This window comes from Rhinatrema bivittatum, chromosome 1 (genome assembly GCF_901001135.1).
Source record: "Rhinatrema bivittatum chromosome 1, aRhiBiv1.1, whole genome shotgun sequence".
In the NCBI taxonomy this organism is placed as follows: domain Eukaryota; kingdom Metazoa; phylum Chordata; class Amphibia; order Gymnophiona; family Rhinatrematidae; genus Rhinatrema; species Rhinatrema bivittatum.
In genome coordinates, this window is record NC_042615.1 from 678,669,488 (window position 1) to 678,691,402 (window position 21,915).

The following is a 21,915-nucleotide window of genomic DNA, read 5'->3' on the forward strand; positions in this document are numbered from 1 at the left end:
AGTGTCAATCCAGTTATTACACTCATTGTCTGAGCTCATTGTTTCCTGTTAGCTGAGTGCTCAAGTGGTTATCTGTTAATAATCAAGTTTTGTTAGTTTGTCCACAGTTGGCTTTTGCAGGGAATACTGGTGGGCTGATGTCAGTGCAGAGCTATATATACCATGACATCAGCTTTGCTCTGTCTCCATCTGCTGGTAGAGGAGCATAACCCACTGGTTCTGGATCCACCTATCCTTATTAAAGAAAAGGAAATTATCAGATAAGTAGTAATTTCTTCTTGTTCAGGAACAGGAAGAGAGAAATAAAAGAATTGATCTGGGATGTTCTTTGTTATCAGTGGGATATTCACTACAAGAAAAATCCAGTTTCAAAAGATCAGAAACAAGATTCAGGAAACCTTTACTGGCATAACAGTTGTACATATTTTGCCAAAGGAATGCATAAAGAGATTAAAATATAAGGAGAAAAAAAAAGATGATTTTTTTTTTTATGCTTACTTTGAACCTTGATCATATCCTCTAGCTCTAGGGTCTTCTTGTCTCACTCCTTCAGCAAGAGCATGCCATGCAAAAGTAGTGGAATATGCTAGCTCAAGCTAGGGCCAATTACTCTTTCTCTATGACTGTGTGCTTTTCAGGCTCTTTGTGGATAATCTCACAGGTAACGCTTGATACAGCTTTGTATTACACATGCAGAGCAGCAGATGGTGTTGCAGCACTGTTGATAGAAAAAAAAACACAGGCTGTTGGAACAGCAGTCATAAAACTAACCACCCTAAAATGCAAGTACAGTATCTGTGGCAAGAACACTATAATAAAATGAAAACCGAGAACTCTATAAAAAAAAAAGAATATTTACATTCCACCTCATATAAAAATGTTCAAGGCGGATTACTGTCATAAGTGGCACCATGCAAACAAACAATAGGATAAAATATAATACTTTAAAGTAATTTTAAATAAGTAAAAACCTAAAAAAGAACCACATCAGTTTGGGCAACTACTTGATAAATAGCAAATGCAGGCCCACAATAAAAAATGTCTAAGTTTATTGGGTAGTGGGACATACTAAAGAAAATATATATGTTTTAAATCTGTTCTTAAAACTAGATAGATCCTATCCTCTCTCAAGCCCAGAGGAAAGGCATGCATGTACTGAAGTTATCATCAAAACATGCATAGGTTGAAATAATAGTCAGCCCATCTGTTCATGGTAGCATGGTAAATAACAGCAGATAAACACCAATTGGCCCATCCAATGTGCCTGGTTATTCCTTCAGGCTTAAGCTCCGAAGTAGTAATTTTATTGTTAACATGAAATGTGTGCAGTGTGTAATTTTTTCAAGTTTTGGTCTGATGAATTTGTCTTCATTTTGTTCAAAGCAGTGGAGATGCACAGTGCAGTTTGCTGTGTTTTGAAACATGATTGGAGAAAGTATCAACTCAAGCACAGAACACAAAAGAATTCATATTCAAAAGGTTTACCTGGCTATAATCGTGTTTTAGCCCAGTAAATCTAACTGGTTAAAAGTATGGTCCTGTCTAACTGGCTAACTTTGTGTGCTTAAAATTGCCAGCTGAACAAATTTAGGAGTAGCTTTACTAAGGATATAACAGTCGAAAAAAGTGGTTTTCCCATGATATATCCATCTTGTGGCGTTGTCATGCACTATTCGTTATATTGCATGATATTTTGGCCAAAATTCTGTCCCTTATTGAAATGAGCTTCTTTGCATGCATTTGCAGGTATAAATTTTACATGCATGCAAAACAGTTAAAGGTGAATTTTAAAAGCCCAGCGAGCGCATTAATTAGGCAATCTGCAAATATGTTGGGCTCATGCTCGCCAAGCAGATTTTAAAAGCTGCCAAGAAATGTGCGTATCTCGCAGAGCACACACACATCTCATAATTTTCTAAAAGGGGCGGGGCATGGGCAATTCGGGGCGTGAACTTGAGATGTGCATATAAATACATGATCCGGCACGTGCTGAGGCCCCGTGCCGAGTAACTTTATTTCTGCTATGGATGATGTATAAGTTAAAAAATAAAGAAAAATAGGCAGATGTGTGGGGTTTTAAGGGTCAGGGATAACTGAGAGGAGTGAAGGCTATTAAACTAGGGGGGCTTGGAAGACCTGTCGCTTAACTGGGTGAACTGGGGACGAACTGGTAAAACTGGGAATAGAGTTGGCGCACGCCCCTTTTAAAATCTCCCGATTTATGCGGTAGAAGCAGCATTTGTGTGCACATGCGTGCCCCACTTAAAATTTGGTGCACATGTGCATGCAGGCAGGTTATTTTATAACATGCATGCATATATGCGCACTAGTTATACAATAGCTACATCCCTAGGTGCGGGCCAACAACATGTGCACCCATTTTAAAGTGATATTGTTTATGCATAGGTAATTCTATATAAATAAAATAACATAGCTTCGTCTTGCCTCCAAAAAAGTGAGTGTTATGCCTGTCAGTCACAGACGGCTGCGACCGCGTGTACTTACTTCTTGCACCACTCTCCTGCCCTCCTCCGGTCTGCTCGCAGCGCAGGACAGTCTACACCGCTGCTTTCCCCGGGACTTCTCATGGCGGCATGGACGCCGCTACCACCCTCTACGACTTTGGGCCTTCCTAGGCACGTGCGTGCATCACCAGCCCCGCCTTTGAAGCTTCTTCGGTGGGAACCTCTATGGGCATCCCTGTTTGATGACATCACGGGACTGCTGTATTTAAGTTCCGCCTTCGCCCCCAGCTAGCCGACTTGGCAACAAGTTCCATACGAGTCTGCAACTCCTGCCTTCGTGTTCCTGAGACTATGCTGCCTAGCCTTTGCTCCTGGACCCTGTCTGGCACCCGCTCCTCGAGGTCAGTGTGCGCTCCTACGGGGACTTGCTCCCCTGGCCTACCCCGCTCCTCGGGCTGGCTCTGCGCCTCCTGGGTTCTATCCTGCAAGGCTTTATAATGCACAGAATTCTCCCTGGAACACTGCGGCAACCTATGAGTTCCACGACAGGGCTTCCCCGCCCCTCAGGGCTGACCCTGAGTTCTACTTAAGACTGTTTGTGCCTCCCCGCTCCTTGGGGCCATGCCTACAAGTATCAAGAGACTCTCAGAGCTTCCCTCGCTTCTCGGGGTTGTGCTCTCAGTCCCCGCTCCTCAGGGTTGCGTCTACTCTAGACTGCCGGCATTTTCCCGCTCTCCGGGACACTGCCTACATCTGCAGCAGAGATCTGGAGAGATCTGGCTCGGGCTTTCCTGCCTGCGGGTTGGCCTGTGTGTTTGCCTCATCGCTCTCTACGCTGCCCAAGCTCCGCCCCTCAGGGCTGCCTTCCCGGGGAACCTCCTGCACGGCTAGTCTTGCGCCTTCCGCTCAGTGGTCTGTCAGGTGCCTCCTCCCTTCAGGTACTGCCTCCAACCAGCCATCCTACTGGGGTAACCTCCTGGTCCCTGGGGACCTCTCCATCATTGTGCGCAGAGCTCCCTGCTGTGCCTATACCTCGCCTTCCGACCAGCTACCTGTGGGGCTCCCCCTACAGGTAGCAACAACTCGCATCTCGGGCCAAGGGTCCACACACCCACGAATCATAACAGATTGCCAAGTCCATGGACCCGGCAGAGGTCTCAGCTCTCCATGCCATCCCTGGCCTGGCACAAAGGATCAGTGAACAACAAAAATTCTTGGGAGTCTCTGGCCACTGCCATAGACAACCTGAGCTCTCGTCTAGATGCCACTGTGACTACTACTATCAAGTCTATCAAGCTCAATACCTCTACCTCTTTGCTGGCTCCTCGGCTGACTGTGCCCTTGCCGGCACCCTCAGGAACCCTCTCATGTGTCGAGGGTTCCTAAATCAATGTAATATGCATTTCTCACAGGACAAGCAGGATAGTAGTCCTCACACATGAGTGACATCATCAGGATGGAGCCCAATCACGGAACACTTTTGTCAAAGTTTCTAGAACTTTGACTGGCTTCCACTGGACATGCCCAGCATAGCACCAACCATGCAGCCAGCAGGGGTCCCCCTTCAGTCTCTTTTTTTCCACGCAGCAGTAGCCACAAGGATTAAGGAGCTCTCCAGAGATTCCTGACAGGAATTTTCCTCACGGAATGTTTTTCAAAAATTTCAAACAATTTCTACCCCATAGGGGTCCCCCTATCGATTCCGTAGTCCGCGGTCATAAGGTAAGGCTTTACCCTCATTTGCAGTTGATTCCCGTCGAGTTTTCCCTTCAGGGACTACTGGCCATCAACCGCACCGTGGCAAAATTTTTGTCGAAGCCATGGCATCGGGTTTTCGTCAATGCCCTGATTGTCCTCGGACAATGTCCATCACATACCCCCATAGAGTTTGTGTGTTGTGTTTGGGGTCGGACCATGACATCTTAACCTGCACCAAATGTGCCCAAATGACACCGAAGGGCCATAAGGCACGATCCAAGAAAATGGAGTTTCTCTTTCAGGCGAAGCCGCCGACTCCATCGAGCGTTTCAACATCATCCGAGCCAGTGCCATCAACTTCTCGTCAACAGCGGGACACCGGTGCTGCCCTTCCGGCACCGACTACTCCGAAGGCATCGACCTCTTCCTCTTCGGCCCCAGAAAAGAACCGAGAAGATCATCAAGAAAAGTGTCTACACTGGCATCAAAAGGCTCAGTCCGCCGAACCAGGCAAGTCCTCAGCATCGGCGTCAACAGAGCCACCGAAGAAGAAATCCTGTCCAGAGAAGGCCCCATCCTCCTCTGTGGCCGGATCACCGAAGCATTTCCCACCTTCATTGGTGCCGGGAGCTGCGATTCCACTTTCACCGGTGGACCCTCCAGCTACGCCTGTGCTGCCTCCTACTCCGGGACTGGGGTTACATGCCCCAGACTTCCACGAGGAATTGGATCTGATGATCCAAGAAGCCATCGGAAAAGCACAGCAGGGCTTCCAACCTCCATCGGCGCCAGCACCGAAGCCAGCCCCAGTCACTGACCTGATCCCCACAGTGCTTGCACCGCTCCTAGACAGTCTGGATGCGTTGATCGGTGCACTTCCACCGGCGGAACCAAGGATACCGGTGTTTCCAATGCCTTCTACCCCGATTCCATTATCATCGGAAGAAGAGGATGCACCGAGGCCAGAACCCATACTCGGGCCGTCTGGACTTGTACCACCGACTTGCCCGTCGATGTCACCGGTTCCATCAGTGCCTACATTACCATCGATGCCGGCCCGTCCGCGATCGGTGCCACCATCGATGCCGTTGGTGCCGCGATCGATGCCGTCGGTGCCTCCTCTGGTGCCATCGAATCCAAGGCCTGATCCTTCAGGAATAACACCATTTCTTCCCTCGGGTGATCCTATGGGAGCTGGGGGATCAGCCTTACGATCCTTGGACCGATGACTCTTCCCAGGATTCTGATGATCAGCCTTCAGAGTCCTCTCCCCTTGAGGAGAGACAGTGCTCTCTTCCAGAAGACCTGTCCTTTATTAATTTCATAAAGGAAATGTCTGAAACAATTCCATTTCAGCTTCAGACAGAAGAGGACTCAAGGCACAAGATGCTGGAAGTACTCCAGTTTGTTGATGCACCTAAGGAAATCATGTCTATTCCTAATCATGAAGTCATTATTGACCTGCTAAAGAGGAATTGGGAGCATCCAGGCTCGGTACCACCTGTCATCCGAAAGACAGATGCCACCTACCTTGTACAGACAGCCCCTGGGTTTCAAAATCCACAGCTGGATCACCACTCTGTGGTTGTGGAATTAGCCCAGAAGAAGGCACGACGTTCTAAACCTCATTCCTCCATACCCCCAGGGAAAGAACAGAGGTCCCTGGACGCATTTGGCAGACGTGTCTTCAATGGTTCAATGCTCATTTCTCACATTGCTTCCCAATATAACAGAGACCTTTTTAAGAAGATCCAGGATTTCTCTGAATCTTTACCCAAACAATTCTAGGATCAACTCAATGCTCTGACTCAGAAAGGCCTAGATGCTGGCAAGGATAATGTCCGCACTTTCTATGACATTTTTGACACTACCTGGCGTGGCCAGCGAGGGGCTATCAGAATCATTAAGCCCTTGTCCCTTCGTAACTTCATGAGAGTCTTTGATATGAGTGGAAATGAAGGGTATGCGTAGAGGAGACCGCTGGACCATGAGAGGGCAAAAGCGTCCCTCGGTTGTGAGTGGCGGCTACGAGTGAGGGAGCAGAAGTTCTCTACTTTGCGGTTATGGGTGGACGCAAAAAGGTCTATTTGTGGATACCCCCAACGTTGGAGGATGGTGTCCGCTACCGTGGGGTTGAGAGACCATTCATGTGGATGAAAGGTTCGACTCAACTTGTCCACTAGAACATTGTCCACGCCCGCCAAGTAGGTTGCTCTGAGGTACATCGAGTGGGAAAGAGCCCACGCCCATATCTGTGCAGCTTCCTGACACAGAAGGTAGGAGCCCGTTCTCCCTTGCTTGTTGATCGCCACCTGGTTGTTGGTCTGAATCAGGATGGCCTTGTTTGAGAGGCAATCCTGAAAGACTCTGAGGGCATATCTGATCGCCCAAAGCTCCAGGAAATTTATCTGATGTTTGGCTTCCTCTGGAGGCCAGGTTCCCTGAGTCTGGAGGCCGTCAACATGAGCATCCCAACCTAGGTTGGAGGCATCGGTTGGCAGGATAATTTGAGGTTCTGGAATTTGAAAGGGAAGGCCTTGAAGAAGATTGGAGAGCCGCATCCACCAGGCCAGCGATATGCGGAGCTGCTTGGTAATGTGGACAATGCAGGACATTGAATGAAATGCCTGAACCCACTGGGACTTGAGAGTCCATTGCATGACTCTCATGGCGAGGCATGTCATTGGAGTGACATGTACAGAAGATGCCATGTGTCCCAGCAAAATGAGAAAATGACGAACTGTCGTGTAATCTCGATCCTGTAGACATTGCGCTAGGGAGATGAGAGTACAAGCTCGATCCTGAGGGAGGAATGCTTTTGCCTGCATGGTGTCCAGGTCGGCTCCTATGAAGGAAAGGGTTTGAGATGGAACTAGGCTGGACTTGGGATAGTTGATTAGAAACCCGAGAGACAGAAACATATGGATAGTTAGACGTAAGGAGTCTAGTGCGTCCTTTTGAGTTAGAGCCCTTATCAGCCAGTCGTCGAGATAAGGATAGACATGGATGCCCTGACACCTCAGGTAGGCCACGACCACTACAAAGCACTTGGTAAAGACTCAAGGTGCAGATGCTAGGCCGAAGGGCAGTACCCGGTACTGGAAGTGCCGGGGGCCGACTAGGAATCGAAGGAATTTGCAGTGAGACGGAGTGATCGAGATGTATGTGTATGCGTCCTGAAGATCCAGAGAGCAAAGCCAATCTCCTCTTTGCAGAAGAGGAAGTAGATTGCCCAAGGTTACTATCCTGAACTTTTCCTTCTGAAGATACTTGTTTAAGGCACGGAGGTCCAGGATTATACAAATGCCTCCTGACTTTTTTGGAATGAGGAAATACCGAGAATAGAACCCCTCCCCCTGCTGGGAGAGGAGCACCGGTTCTATTGCTCGGGATTTCAGGAGGGTTGAAACCTCCTCCTCCAGAAAAGAGGAGTGGTCAGATGATCCCCACGTTGGCCGAGGTGGGGAGTCTGCTGGTACAGACAGGAAGTTGAGGTAGTAACCTTGAGTCAGTACAGCAAGTACCCACTGATCTGAAGTGATCGTGTGCCATAGGTTGGTGAAGTGGCACAACCGACCGCCGACGGGTACGGACTGTAGAGGAGGTTGGCTTATACTCTCCAGCGAGGAGTCAAAATCCAGCAGCTGGGCCCAGTGGAGGAGCTGGCTGAGTTATTTGAGGCCTGGATTGTCTGGCCTGACCCTTCTGGTAAGGTCTGCAGGGGCGACCTCGAGTAGCAGGAGGATAATATCTCCGTGGCATGAAGGATGGCTGCTTAGAGTCTCTTCGGAATGTCCTTTTAGAGGTGGATGGAAAATCAGAAGGCACCAACGAAAGCTGGTGTAGCGTCTCGTGGTGGTCTTTGAGCTATGCTACAGTCTCCTGGATTTTGTCCCTGAAGAGATTATCTCCAGCGCAGGGCAGGTCAGCCAACCGGTCCTATACCTCTGGTCTTAAGTCAGAGGACGTCAGCCAGGCCCATCTTCGTGCACTAATCCCCGCTGCAGACACTCTAGAAGCAGTGTCAAAAATGTCATAGGCAGCACGGACCTCATGCTTGCCAGCATCTAGAGTTGATCCTGAAACTGGTCAGGTAAAGACTCAGAAAGTTCCTGGATCTTTTTAAATAGGTCTCTGTTATACTGGGTCATGTATAACTGGTAGGAGGCAATGCGAGAAATAAGCATTGAGCCATGGAAAACACAATGGCCAAATGCATCCAGGGACCTCTGTTCTTTCCCTGGAGGTATGGAAGAATGAGGCTTAGAACATCGTGCCTTTTTCTGGACTGATTCTACAACCACAGAATGGTGATCCAGCTGTGGTTTTTGCAAACCAGGGGTGGTCTGTACCAGGTAGGTGGCATCTGTTTTTTGATTCACCGGTGGTACAGATCCTGGATGCTCCCAATTCCTCTTCAACAAGTCCAGGAGGACTTCATGAACGGATATGGACATGATTTCCTTGGGTGCATCTACGAATTGGAGCACTTCCAGCATCTTCCGTCTGAAGTTGGAATGGTATAGCTTCAGACATTTCCTTTATAAAATTAATAAAGGACAGGTCCTCTGGGGGAGAATGTCTTCTCTCCTCAGGGGGAGATGGCTCTGAAGGTAGATCTTTATTTATTTATTTATTTATTTATTTTTATATACCGATGTTTCATGAGGACATATCACATCGGTTTACATTAGTTAACAAATATTCAGAATCCTGGGAAGAATCATCGGTCCAAGGATCGAAAGGCTGATCACCTGCTCCCATAGGATCTCCAGAGGGAAATAATGGTGCTATTCCTGAAGGATTAGGTCTAGGCACCGACGGCATCGGCGATGGCACCGATGGAGGCACCGACGGCATCGATTGAGGCACAGATTGAGGACTATGCGGTATCGATGGCAGACTAGGCACCGATGGAACTGGTGACATCGATGGGCGAATTGGTGGCAAGATCCCAGATGGTCCAGGGATAGGTTCTGGCATCGGTGTTTCCTCATCTTCCAATGTCAAAGGTATCAGCGTGGAAGGCGGTGGACATACCGGTATCCTCAGTTCCACCAGTAGAAGGGCACCAATCAGCGCATCCAGTCTGCCAAGTAGCGGTGCGAGTGCCGTGGTTATCGGGTCGGTGACTGGGGCTGGCATCGGTGTCGGCGCTGATGGAGGTTGGAAGTCCTGCAGTGCCTTACCGATGGCCTCTTGGATCATCCGATCCAATTCCTCGTGGAAGCCTGGGGCATGTAACCCCAGCTCCAGAGTAGAAGGCAATACTGGCGTAGCCGGAGGGTCCGCCGGTGAAAGTGGAGTCGCGGCTCCCGGCCCCAATGAAGGTGGGGAACACCTCGGTGACCCATTCGCAGAGGAGGATGGGGCCTTCTCTGGATGGGATTTCTTTATTGGTGGCTCTGTTGAAGCCGATGCTGAGGGCTTGCTTGGATAAGCGGACTGAGCCTTCTGATAACGGTGCCGACGCTTTTCACGATGTTCTCCTCGTCCTTCTCCGAAGCCGAAGAGGAAGAAGTCGACACCTTCGGAGTAGTGGATACTGGTCAGGCAGCACCGGTGTCCCGCTGCTGGTGAGAGGTCGATGGCACCGGCTCAGACAATGTCGAAGCGGTCGATGGAGTTGGAGATTTTGCCTGAAAAAGAAACTCCATCTTCTCTGATCGGGCCTTAAAGCCCTTCGGTGTCATTTGGGCACATTTGGTGCAAGTTAGGATGTCATGGTCGGACCCCAAACATAACACACAAACCCTATGCGGGTCTGTGATGGATATTGTCCGAGGACAGTCGGGGCACTGACGAAAACCCAACACCAAAGCTTCGACAAAAATTTAGCTGTGGTGCAGTCGATGCCCGGTAGGCCCTGAAGGGAAAACTCGACGGGAATCGACCATAAATGAGAGTAAAGTCTTACCTTTCGACCGCAGAGTACGGAATCGATATGGGGACCCCTATGGGGTAGAATTTTTTGAAAATTTTGAAAGAAATTCCGTGAGGAAAATTCCTGTCAGGAATCTCTGGAGAGCTCCTTAATTCATGTGGCTACTGCTGAGTGGAAAAAAAGAGACTGAAGGGGACCCCTGCTGAATGCAGGGTTAGTGCCATTTTGGGCATGCCCAATAGGTGCCAGTCAAAGTCATATCGGAGTGAATTAACTCCAGCGTATTCGCCTCCGTGGATTGCATTGGGCTCCATCCTGATGATGTTACCCATATGTGAGGACTACCATCCTGCTTGTCCTGTGAGAATTACCTCTATGCATCACCTTGCACTTACCCACATTAAATTTCATCTGTCATCTGCCCAATTTTCCAGTCTCACAAGGTCCTCCTGCAATTTATCACTATCCGCTTGTGATTTAACCACTCTGAATAATTTTGTATCATCCGTAAATTTGATAACCTCACTCATCGTATTCCTTTCCAGATCATTTATAAATATATTGAAAAGCATGGCTCCTAGTACAGATCCTTGAGGCACTCCACTGTATACCCTTTTCCACTGAGAAAATTGTCCAGTTAGTCCTACTCTTTGTTCCCTGTCTTTTAACCAGTTTGTAATCCACAAAAGGACATCACCACCTATCCCATGACTTTACTTTTTTTTTAGAAGCCTCTCATGAGAAACTTTGTCAAATGCCTTCTGAAAATCCAAATACACAACATCCACCTTTTGACAATTCAATTCTATTGAGTGAATTTTCAAAGGAATTACGTGCATAAAGGGGCCGATGTAATAATCAGCAGTAATGCTGCTGCAGGTTTCAGTGAGTGCTGTGTGCATTTATACGTGCGGTTTCCCAAGCAAACCCTAGAACGGCATGTAATAAGGGTTTGTCAGAGGAAAAATAAGTGTCTAAACCCACTTATCAACCCACAGCTTGTTCTGCATGAAAGCATCCTAATGGCATGCAAAGGAGGCGATTATCTAGTCATGGGCAATGCAGGGAGCCGCACTAGCAGGGAGATCGGATTAGTGCGGGTTTTTTAATGCGGGCTTTTAGCACCTGCATCAAGGCAGGAGTTAAGTAAAAGCACTGGTGTGGAGGCCAGGCTTTTGATGCTTTTGTGGGTCAGCCAAGTGGTAGACAGAAATGGTAGAGAGAAGGCAGATTCTCAATGAGGCAGAATTGCCAATCTACATTTCACGCTCTCGCCGGCGGTCGAAGTCCAATCATAAAGGGGGTACATATTACTCTATCCATCTTAACATCGACTTCCGGACCACTAATTTATTCATTGTTTCAAAAAAGAAAGGCTGGGTGTTCACACGCCAGTGGGTGTCCACACGGGTTTCTGCACTGATATCTGTGTGATTTACTACAATTGGGGCATTTCATCATACGAAGATCTATGCTAGTATTTTATAAACTGTGCATATTTCTGCCCAAAACGTATACGTCTATGTTTCACTATGTGCATTGTATTTGCAATGCAGGAACACATCTGCTTTTTCTATCCATATTTTAAAAATATGTGAATATATTTTATGCATGGGATAATTGTACCGATGTGCATATAATAACCCGGAATTAAACATGGAGGCAGGTATTTTATAAAGCATGCACATATTCTACTTCTGAAAATACATGCACAAATACTTGGAATCACCCAGACCTCCACCAGTTTACCTAATCCCTCCAGCACTTCACCCTGAACTCCCACCAGTTCACCTAGACCTCTCACCTAAAAACTGCAAGGCTGGTTTCAATTGCGTGAGTCAATTAGGTGCAAAAATGTACAGACAAGTTCAGTAATATATGCACGTTATGCTGCTTACAAAATAGGAACTTGCACATGTACTTCTGAACCCTTCCCCGGAATGCCCCTATACTGCCAATTATTTCCCTGTTCACATTTACACTGCAAGTACCTGCATACTCTCGAGATGTGCATATGCACTACTTACACATGCATATTTTAATTTTATGCAAACAATCACATGCAAGTCTTTGAAAATTACCTCCAATATGTGTTAAGTTACCAGTACTGCACTATTGTACCTAAAAGACTGCATGCATATCTGGAGGTGCAGCATCAGTGTGAAGGGAGACAAATCTCCAAAGCAAATCTACAAATCAGAATCTTTAACATTTTTTTTTTTCTTTCTTTCCATTTTATGTACAGAATTCTCCCAACAATTTGAGTATGAGTAATCAACCGGGCACTCCACGGGATGATAGCGAAATGGGCGGAAATTTCTTAAACCCATTTCAGAACGAGAGTGTAAGTATTTCTTTGTTTCAAATTACCAACACATATGAGCCCTACTCTGCTGTGCTGGTCGTATTCCTGTTATTTTCTGCCCAAGACCAACAGCACTCAAAAAATTAAAAAACAAAACAAAGGAAATCATTAAATATACTTAAACTGCTGGCTGGTAGTGTGGTTTCCTGGCACTTGGCAACCACTTCAGGAACCGCTATGTTGCAAGAGACTTTGACACCAGGCTAGGAGTCTAGGATGCCCTTCGTATAGATATATAAGAGATGTAACCCAATTTGTGGGGAGGAGGCAGCAACCAACTGTTATAGATAAAAGAATTTCATGGTTTGAAAGGTTTGCTCATTCCTATGTCAAATATTTCATTGAAATAGTGTTCAGTTTAGTAACAAAAAAGGAAACAAATAAATTATTCTTATTTGAAGTTCGTTTATAAAAATGTACATTTTTGGTAGTATTAATTAATTAATATTTTTGTGAAAGTCGCTTATTGGCCCCCTGAATGAGAAAAAATTGCATAGTGGCCTTTAACATTAAAAGGTTGGAGATAACCATGATCTCCCAAATAAGTCATTCTCGCAAAAGCATACCTTTTCAAGAAGGGTGGAGGTACAGGTTGCTAGCTCTATACAAAAGAAAGTGCTGCCAGTATTTGACACAGGATTATGACTCTTCCTGTTGAAATCTTTTAGCAATGTACTGTTGCTGTGAATCACAGATAGACATTAGAAGTGGGGTGATGTGGCTGGATTACTGAGCAGACTTACTGACGGCCCTCAAGTACTGGGAGTGAATATCACTGCCCTAGAGGAAAGGAGAGATGGGGAGATATAATAAGAGACATTTGACTAAATCCAAGGTTTCTATGCACTGGAGATGAGCCTCTTTTAATGGAAAGAGGCTCCAATACAAAGGGTCATGAAATTAAGTTGAAAGGGATATATACAGGAGTAATCTAAGGAAATATTTCTTTACAGGGAATCCCTGAGGGAGAGGTAGGGATTGTAAAGCTGAATTAATTGATATCGATAGGCAGACTAGATAGGCCATATGGTCTTTTTCTAATGTCATGTTTCCATGTTTCTAAATTTGGTAAACCCTGCAGTAAAAAGGTCTAGAGCCTATTTCACTTCTGCTTGCACTCCTGTCACTTATCTACAGTCCTTCACTACCCTTTTTTTTTTGTCTGCTTCTTTTTGGTTCCCATTTATCCTTTCTTCTCCTTTTGTTTTGTATCGCAATCCTACTGCTTCATTTTCTCCTTATACTAATGTATTTAAAATGACTCTTCTGGTTACTTTACTGTGTTAGTTGTGACCTCTTCCTACAGTATGCAGTACTATTTACATGGTAACATCCAATCTATCTGTTGTCTTTTAAAATAGGTGCGTATATCAATTCCCATTTGCAGCCCAAAATCAACTTCCCTCTTGCCCATTTCTTTTACTTCTCAATACTGTTCCCATTTGTCCTAAGTATGTTCAAAATTGACCACAGTAATGGCCGCCACCATCTCTGCAAGTAAGCCATTTCAGGCCTTGTCTTCTTCAACTTTCCTTCTTACAAAACTAATCACACAGGCCCCTCACCTACGTTTTTTACCAAGATTTTTAATAAACTCCACAGTCACCAAGATTAGTGATGCTGTGATTAAAAAAGAATAATCTAGCCTCCCCATCTTCACTGAATTTGGGTTTTACCCCCATGCAAGTCACCCTAGCCTTCTTGAAATCCCATGTTCATCCTATCAGGCACTTCTTAATTTGCTACTAGCCATAGGTAGTTTCAGTTTTAACACTAGGGCAACTATCCTGCTTTCATGGTCCCTGATCAAACTGGGCTGCCCCAGATAATTAGCTTAGGAATGTGCATTTGTTTAAAATGAAAATGCAAAACGTGAAGAATAAAGCTAATTCATTTCATTCAGGGGCCCCTGAACTGAATTGGGGGCCCCACAAATGAAACAAACCTTATTTGGTTGTTTCATTTTTTTAAAAATGCATTGGGCCTAGTTCTAGGACCAAAGCCAGGGCCTCGCCCTGGGGCATAGGCCGAGGCCCAAAGCAGGAGCTGCAGCCTATGCCCTAGGCAAGGCCCCGTCTTCGGGCCTAGGCCAAGGTGCTGGCATCGCATTTGAGCATAGGCCGAAGCCTAAGGCAGGGACCGCGGCCAAGGCCCCCCAAAATTAAAAAAAATAAGAACTTACCTGATTCATCGAAGGCTGAGGCCCAGGCCTGATGCCATGACCTGACCCAGAGGCCAGGTCTCGGTGCCGGGGCCTTGGCACAGACCCAAGCCTGATGCCACAACCTGACTTCCAATGCCGGAACCTAGGCCCAGAACCGGGCCTGATGCTGGGGCCTCAGCCAGGAAGCTGGGTCCCGACGCCTGGGCTGAGGCCCAGAGTCAGGCCCAGGCCTCGGTATCCAGGTCTGGGAGCATCCCTGTCCGACGTCTTTTTTCTTCGGCTCTTCACTACCAAATGACAGCATACACTGGGGTCATATCGGAGTGAATTAACTCCAGCGTATTCGCCCCCGCGAATGGCATCGGGACCGAGCCTCTGGGTCAGGTCGTGGTGTCGGGCCTGGGTCCGGGCCCCGAGGTGCCAGTGTTGGGACCCAGCCTCCAGGTCGAGTCATAGCATTAGGCCTAGGTCCGTACCCCGGCCTAGGTCAAGGACCCAGCCTGGGGACCCGGCCTCCTGGGCCAGGTCGCAGCATTGGATCTGGGTCCGGGCCAAGGCCCCGGCATTGGGACCTGGTCTCTGGTTCAGGCTGAAGCCTCAGCTTTGTGTAGGCCAAGGTCGCAACGACCTACTGCGCCTTCGGCCTAGGCCGAAGCTGGTGGATCCTCACTGGATTGGGTAAGTGGATACCGGCATTTTTGCACATGGGGGGGCCTAGGAGGCCTTGTTTTCAGTTTTTGGCCATTTTTTTTTGGGGGGGGGGTAATTGTTTGATTTTTTTTCTCATGAATGAAAATGAATCAAACAATCCACAAACCGAAATTCATGGGAGAAAATCCTCCTGAAAATGAACCAAATAACAAAAACAAAAATGTTTTCTCTGCACGTCCCTAGTTAGCTATTGTCTATTCAAAGAGGGAGGAGTACACCCCAAGATCCACGACCAGAGTACCTGGACCTGTTGCAAAGTAGTTTTGTCCATGTTGTCTCTGTACCCAAGATAAAGAACCATAAGTAGCCAATTTTGGTGAACCACCAAATTAGATTTGATGAGAGAAAGCACTAGAACCAGATCAGTGGGAGGGCTGTGCACTCCACTGCAAAGGACCTGGGTTTTGGGATACATGCAGACAGTATTGCAGCCCATGGAGTTAGGAATCAGTCATTGCTCAACAGTGACAGCTAGTGGCTGGATTTAGGGCTCATGATTACAGGATTCCTGAAGGAGTCCTGGTAAATGGCCCCCAGCTGAGGACTGCCACAGTGTTTGTGGAGGGAGGGGGAGTAAAAGCACTAAATGTGAAGTCCATTCTCTTTATTTTTAGCGACTCTTATCCTTACCTCTTGTTCCTTGCCGCGTCATATCTTCACACTGCATAGAGTATTTTAGCATAAAAATCCTGTTTCTCACATCTCTGAGATTATAGGGATGTTCAAATCATTATATGGAAATTAAAGTAAAATTATAAACTTAATGGAATGCTCATGTAAGAAAGTACCATTTTGACTGATTACAGAGCCATTCTCTAACCCTCAAGAAGACAGGAGCCTTGTAAACAGAAAGGAGTTACCATGACAGTAGATTATTGCTTCCTACTCCCTGCCTCAGCCACACAAATTCAATAATCTACCATACAGAACTTTACAAAAAAGGTTTCTCTCAGGTCACTAATCCTGACTGATCTTGGATAAAGTGACAAAAATTGCAACATTGCCCGCCCAGTATTCTCAAGAGTGTTGTTGCTTTTCATACTATCTGTTAGGGTTATGTACAGACTTTAACGTGAACCTCTGATGATAAAAAACATAGATCAGGGTGATTCTATCAGAGAGCAGACACTGTGCAATAATGTCTACACCTGAACTTCCTAATCCTTTTTTACCGTGGTTTGAAAACATGGAAGACAATATTTAGCATCACTTAGGGCGTCATTTTCAAAGGCTTATATCATGCTGGGGGCAGAGACGGGGCGGCGAGGGGAGGAGTAGGGGTAGCGAGGAGGCGGACTCAGCGGTGTCTTCGCTGGCGGCGATAAGGTAAGTAACGTAATCATTGCCAGAAGCGTGCCCAATAGCGCCACATTTCACAGTGGTGCTATTGGGTGCGAAAACCGGCAGCGAAAACACCACTGTGGTGCGAAGGCTCCCGGCTTTTGCAGGCCGGCCCCTCCCTTCTCCCCCCGTTTTCGCTAGATTCACCATTCTGCGATAGAATGGTGAATCCAGGTCTTAGTCAGATAAGTTCAAACTTATCTGGCTAAGTGGCAGCATCTGAATATCCAGCCATGTTCAGTAGCTGCTACTTAGGGCCTCATTTTCTAAAGTATCGTAGGCCTGCGATACTTTAGAAGATGAGGGGCGGGGGGCCGAAACGGAGGGAGGGCCTGCGCTAGCCGGCAGCGATTGCACTGTCGCGGTGCGATCGCTGCCGGTTTCGCACCCAATAGCGCCACCATAGGAGGTGAAGCTATTGGGAGCGAAAGCTGCCATGAAAAGGCACTTACCTTTTCGCTGTCCCCGGCATCAGCGCAGAGTCGGCCCCCGTGATGCCCCGACTCCTCCTCTTCCGGGGCCGACTCCGTCCCGACTCCACCCCCATCCTGGTATCGCACGCGATAAGGGACTTTTCGCATGCGAAAGGTCCCTTATCGCGTGCGAGCGGCGTGGAAAATGAGGCCCTTAGTTGGATAACTATTTATCTGACTAAATGGTGGGCAGGACAGGGGCATAATGAAGAGGTGATCTGAGGGGCAGAGCTGGCACTCATGTTCATGCTTTTTGATTTTAAAAAGTATTGCTTGTTATTGTGCACGTGTAAGTTACGCCCTGTGAAGAGGAAGTGCAACTTTTTCCAAATTTTGTGTGCGCAAATTCAGCCACTTTCAAGTGTATCTTCATAATGAACTTACATCTGTTAAGTTCAGTTTAAAAACATTTGGTAAAATCTGTTTATACAATGAACAGACTTTTAACACTGGAGGGACTGTTTGAAAATTACCCTCTCTGTGTAATCCAGAGGTCCATAAAGGAAAGACGTTACAGCCATGTAAGATCTGGTTTCACTTTCTCACATGGGGAATGTTTTTTCTGTTTCTTGATATTAGCCACAATGGTGCATTTAAACTCTAGCTTAATGGTAGGGGGTTTATCCCGCTTGTGAACTTGCTTGATGTGTAAAGAACTGTTTAAGTATAAATCACTAGGTTTGAGGGGGGTGAGGGGTAAAGGAATGGGGGGGGGGGTTGTTCAGTCTGCTTGTTTATGTTGCTATTGTCATGTTGCTGGGGTGTTGCAGAGTCCCCATGCCCTGGCTTGTATTGACTATTATATGGCTCTAAAATGTTGCAATAAAAAATTTAAACATAAATTACTAGATGCTGATTCTTTTCTTTGCAGTATTCTCCCAGCATGACAATGAGTGTGTGATCCATTACCAGTTCACCTCATGAAGACTTCAGTGAATCAGCCAACTTCACCAGAACTACCACAGAAGAAAAACAAACATGCGTTGCCATGTACGATTTAAGGAAAGGATAACAGATGCGAGCGCGCGCGCACACACAAACAAACACACACATACATGCACACACACACACACACACACCCCTTTCTTTCTGCCATATATACCTACTTTTGTGGAGAAGGCGGGTCCAAGCATAAAATCTGAGCAACTGTAAAGAGCGGCATATGCGAAATGCCCTAGTGAACTGCAATCATCTGTACATATATATAAATATATATATATAGACATATATATATTCCCACAGGACATTGTAAAAGGATATTATCCCATGACATCTTAACTAGAAACAAGTAGGGACTTTTATTCCATCTTTTTTTTCACGTTTACATTTTAATTATTAAAAAAAAAAAAGTTGCTTTTTCTCCTTGAACTATTTTTTGTGCTGTGTATATCACTGCTTAATAAGTTATTTTTTTAAGGTAAACAAATGTTGTTATGGTTTTGTAAATGTCTGCAATCATGGATAGGAATAAATTTGCTTCTGAGTGCTTTTATGAAATCGCTTTTTGATACTGTACCTGTGAATGACAAACTGTACTGTTGCAAGATATAGAGGAAAACCTGTCTTAATATTATGAAGAACATTAACAATACTTCACCTGGGCTTCAGTGACTTAACCACTGGACCTACTTTTAATGATCATCAAACCCCTGGAGTGTCCCCGTTTCTAATATATTTTCACCTTCATCTGTTTTACTGATCATGTGCGTTTATTAATTTACCATTGAATATAGTACTGCATTACTAATGTAAGCCCAACTAGTTTGAAACACAGCATTAAAGTATCAAGATATTTTCTTCATTTGGAGACATGGTTTCCATTTTTCATGGTTTTACAAGTCATTTAAGTTATCAGAAATATTTAGGTAGCTCACCTCTCAGCCTAAGTTTGACTTAGGCTGTGCAGATCCCACAGCCAGTCGGGTTTTCAGGATATCCACAAAGAATATGCATGAGATAAATCTGCATACAATGGAGACACAGTATACAAAAATGTATCTCGTGCGTATTCATCACGGATATTCCAAAATTCTGACTGGCTGTGGAGTCCCCAGGGCAGGTTTGGGAAGCCCTGACTTAGCCATACCAGCACATCAAAGTGTGGGAATGTCACATTTGTGAAACTGATTATTTGGGTTTCATGGAGTTTTGACTACTCCTGCACCCTACATACCCTGGTTCACCAAAAATTAGTGATGGATGGGAAGTGAGCTCCTTCCAAAGAGCTAAGGATTCCAGTAGAATGTGAATACAGTAAAAGTTCCATTGGCCTGCGTTTTACCACCCGGAATGCTCTGTTGACCAGGGAGAGAGGGGGTGAGAATGACAGGAGGGGGTGGGATTGGATTAGGAAGCAGAGTATCTTTTCTCTACTCTTCCTTGCTAGATCCAATCCAGTCTCAAACCCTCCCCACCTGTTCCATGCATACTGCCGCCTGGGAGGGGAGGGGCTAGAACAGGAAGCAGAGAGCTCTCAGATAGCAGACATATTTGATTAACTGGCACTTTCTATATTCCCTTTGGATGCCGAATAATAGAACTTTTATTGTAATATGCACTATTAGTGATGTAAAATGAGAGAAATGGAGTGATAACAGGAAAAAAGCCAGAGACATTCCTCTTAGTTCTGTATTTAAATGTAAATCTGTGTATACATCTTGCCATCCAATATTGTTAGGAAAACCTGTCCCTATATTCACAAGGACATTTTGTTCCTATTTCTGTAATCAGAGCATTCTGCCATATTTTAAAAAATATGTTTGAAATATTTGGCAAGATGCTAAAATCTTACATGAGATTGACTTCTTCACACTCACTAAATTGTCTTCTTCCAAGAGAAAGAGGAAATGCATTTAAAGATCAGGGGATAGGATAACAAAATTGGTTTATAAGAATTTACAAGTAATCTAAAAAAAATGTTAGAAGAGCCAATCCCCCCCCTCAAAAAAGAAAGCTTGCTTTCCTGAAATCCGGATGTTACTTTAAGTGCATTCAGGTTTTTAAGATTCTCTCTTAGGACCTCATTTATTAAGCTTTTTTCCCCATAAACATAGAATGGGGAAAAAACTTTAGTAAATGAGGCCTTTAAGATGATTCTAAATTGGTCAATAATGAGAATTGTGTGACTCCAAAAACTTGTCTTTTATTTGACTCTTTTTAATAATACCTACTAATAAATAAGTAAATAAATAAATACTTTTACTACGTGTACTCACTCTATTATAGGGACTTTCATATCAGGGGCTGAATCATCGCAAAGCTCGTAAAGCAATAACAGTGTTGCCATGCCCACTATCATATAAACCATTTTTATCAACAATTTTTTATGCATTGGAAAGTATCGATATAGAAAATCTAAGAGGCTCTGAGGAGTGAGCATGGGCCAACGGTGAAAAGATTGGGATGTTAAAATCAATTTCACTATAGTTAAGTAGACATTTGCATGATTTATGATATTTTAAATGCATAAAATATTGTTGACAAAAAATGGTAACAAGGGACTAATGATTATATGGTAATAGGCTTGTAATGTTATTGCTCTATGATCTTTGCGATGGTTCAGCCCCTGATATGAAAGTCCCTATAATAGAGTGAGTGCACATAGCAAAAAGTATTTATGTACTTATTTATTAGAAGGTATTATTAAAAAGAGTCAAATAAAAGACAAGTGGAATTATATAACATTTGGGTTTTTATTGCAGTTTTCCACTTTGGATTGGGTGTATTGACTCCAAAACTGTCAGATTTGTATCTATTTACATTTAGTTATACATGGGCTACAACAAATTCTGGCAATTTATTCAGTGTCCTCTCCATTCCCATTTTTTGTTTAACTGCTTCTTATCTTAGAATGTTGTTGGAAAACACAGAAGCCATTTTTGTCTTAGACAAAATCATGATCTGTTTACTTTAAGATCTTGATTCTTACTCCAGTGCGATTGTGGATGGCACTCAGACTAGTTTTTCTCTGCTAAAGATTCTGATGAATGCCACGCTATAATATAATCTTTTTTTGCAATTAAAACCTTTTACAATTTTTCCACTTGTTTGCAATTGGGCTGACTATACTGCACAGTAGCAAAGAAAAGAGCTGCCTTGGTGTACATGTACCTCACATATCATATTAATAGCCAGAGGCAATGGAAGCAAAAGCTAGTTGAAAAAATGTGGAGAAGTTATTAAAAGAAATAAGGACTTTAAAATTAAAACAGAAAGTTGAGCAAGTTTAAATTTTCTTATGGGTTGGGTTTGCCATGAATAAATAATTGTAAATATCATAGCACACAACTATGTTAATTGTGTCTTTTTAACATCACTTTTTGTTACGAAAGGTATATGGTTTTGCTGTATGAAAACCCAGAGAACTCTTAATGCTATTACAAGAAATGCCAAGTTAAAATTTCCAAGATAAAGATTTGAAAACCTTATTCTCATGTGTTTTCTTTTTTTCTTCAGAATTCACATCACTCACTACACCTTCAGCTAATTTAGGAAATAAAATGTATCACAAAGCAAAGATTACTTGAGAACAGGGGTGGGCAACTCCAGTCCTCAATAGCCTCTAACCATGCAGGTTTCCAGGATATCTCTAATGAATATGCATGAACTAGTTCTGCATGTACATAGCCTCCATTTAGAAACTTGGAGGTCAATATTCAAAGCTGGCAGTTTAAGGAATGTGGCTGGATATAATTTATCCAGCAAAGTTACAAGGTGTATTCAGCAGCTGTATTGCTGAATATATGCATGTATCTTCATGCTTAGCCGTACAAGTTATAACCAGCTAGGTTTAGACCTCTTCTATGGCACGTCTA

At 44.8% G+C, this 21,915-nt stretch overlaps 1 protein-coding gene across 4 annotated transcripts in view; it reads left to right on the forward strand.

The window, feature by feature from the left end:
- The window catches only part of SSBP2 (single stranded DNA binding protein 2), a 596,076-nt gene extending 574,548 nt beyond the window's left edge, over nucleotides 1–21,528 (forward strand). For all 4 annotated transcript variants that reach the window (XM_029574010.1, XM_029574027.1, XM_029574019.1 and 1 more), the window contains 2 exons: nucleotides 12,293–12,391; nucleotides 17,973–21,528. In XM_029574010.1, the coding sequence (XP_029429870.1) occupies nucleotides 12,293–12,391; nucleotides 17,973–18,002 (129 nt within the window). In that variant the 3' untranslated portion in view covers nucleotides 18,003–21,528. The remainder of the gene's footprint in view (nucleotides 1–12,292; nucleotides 12,392–17,972) is intronic.
- The last annotated feature ends 387 nt before the right edge of the window (nucleotides 21,529–21,915 follow it).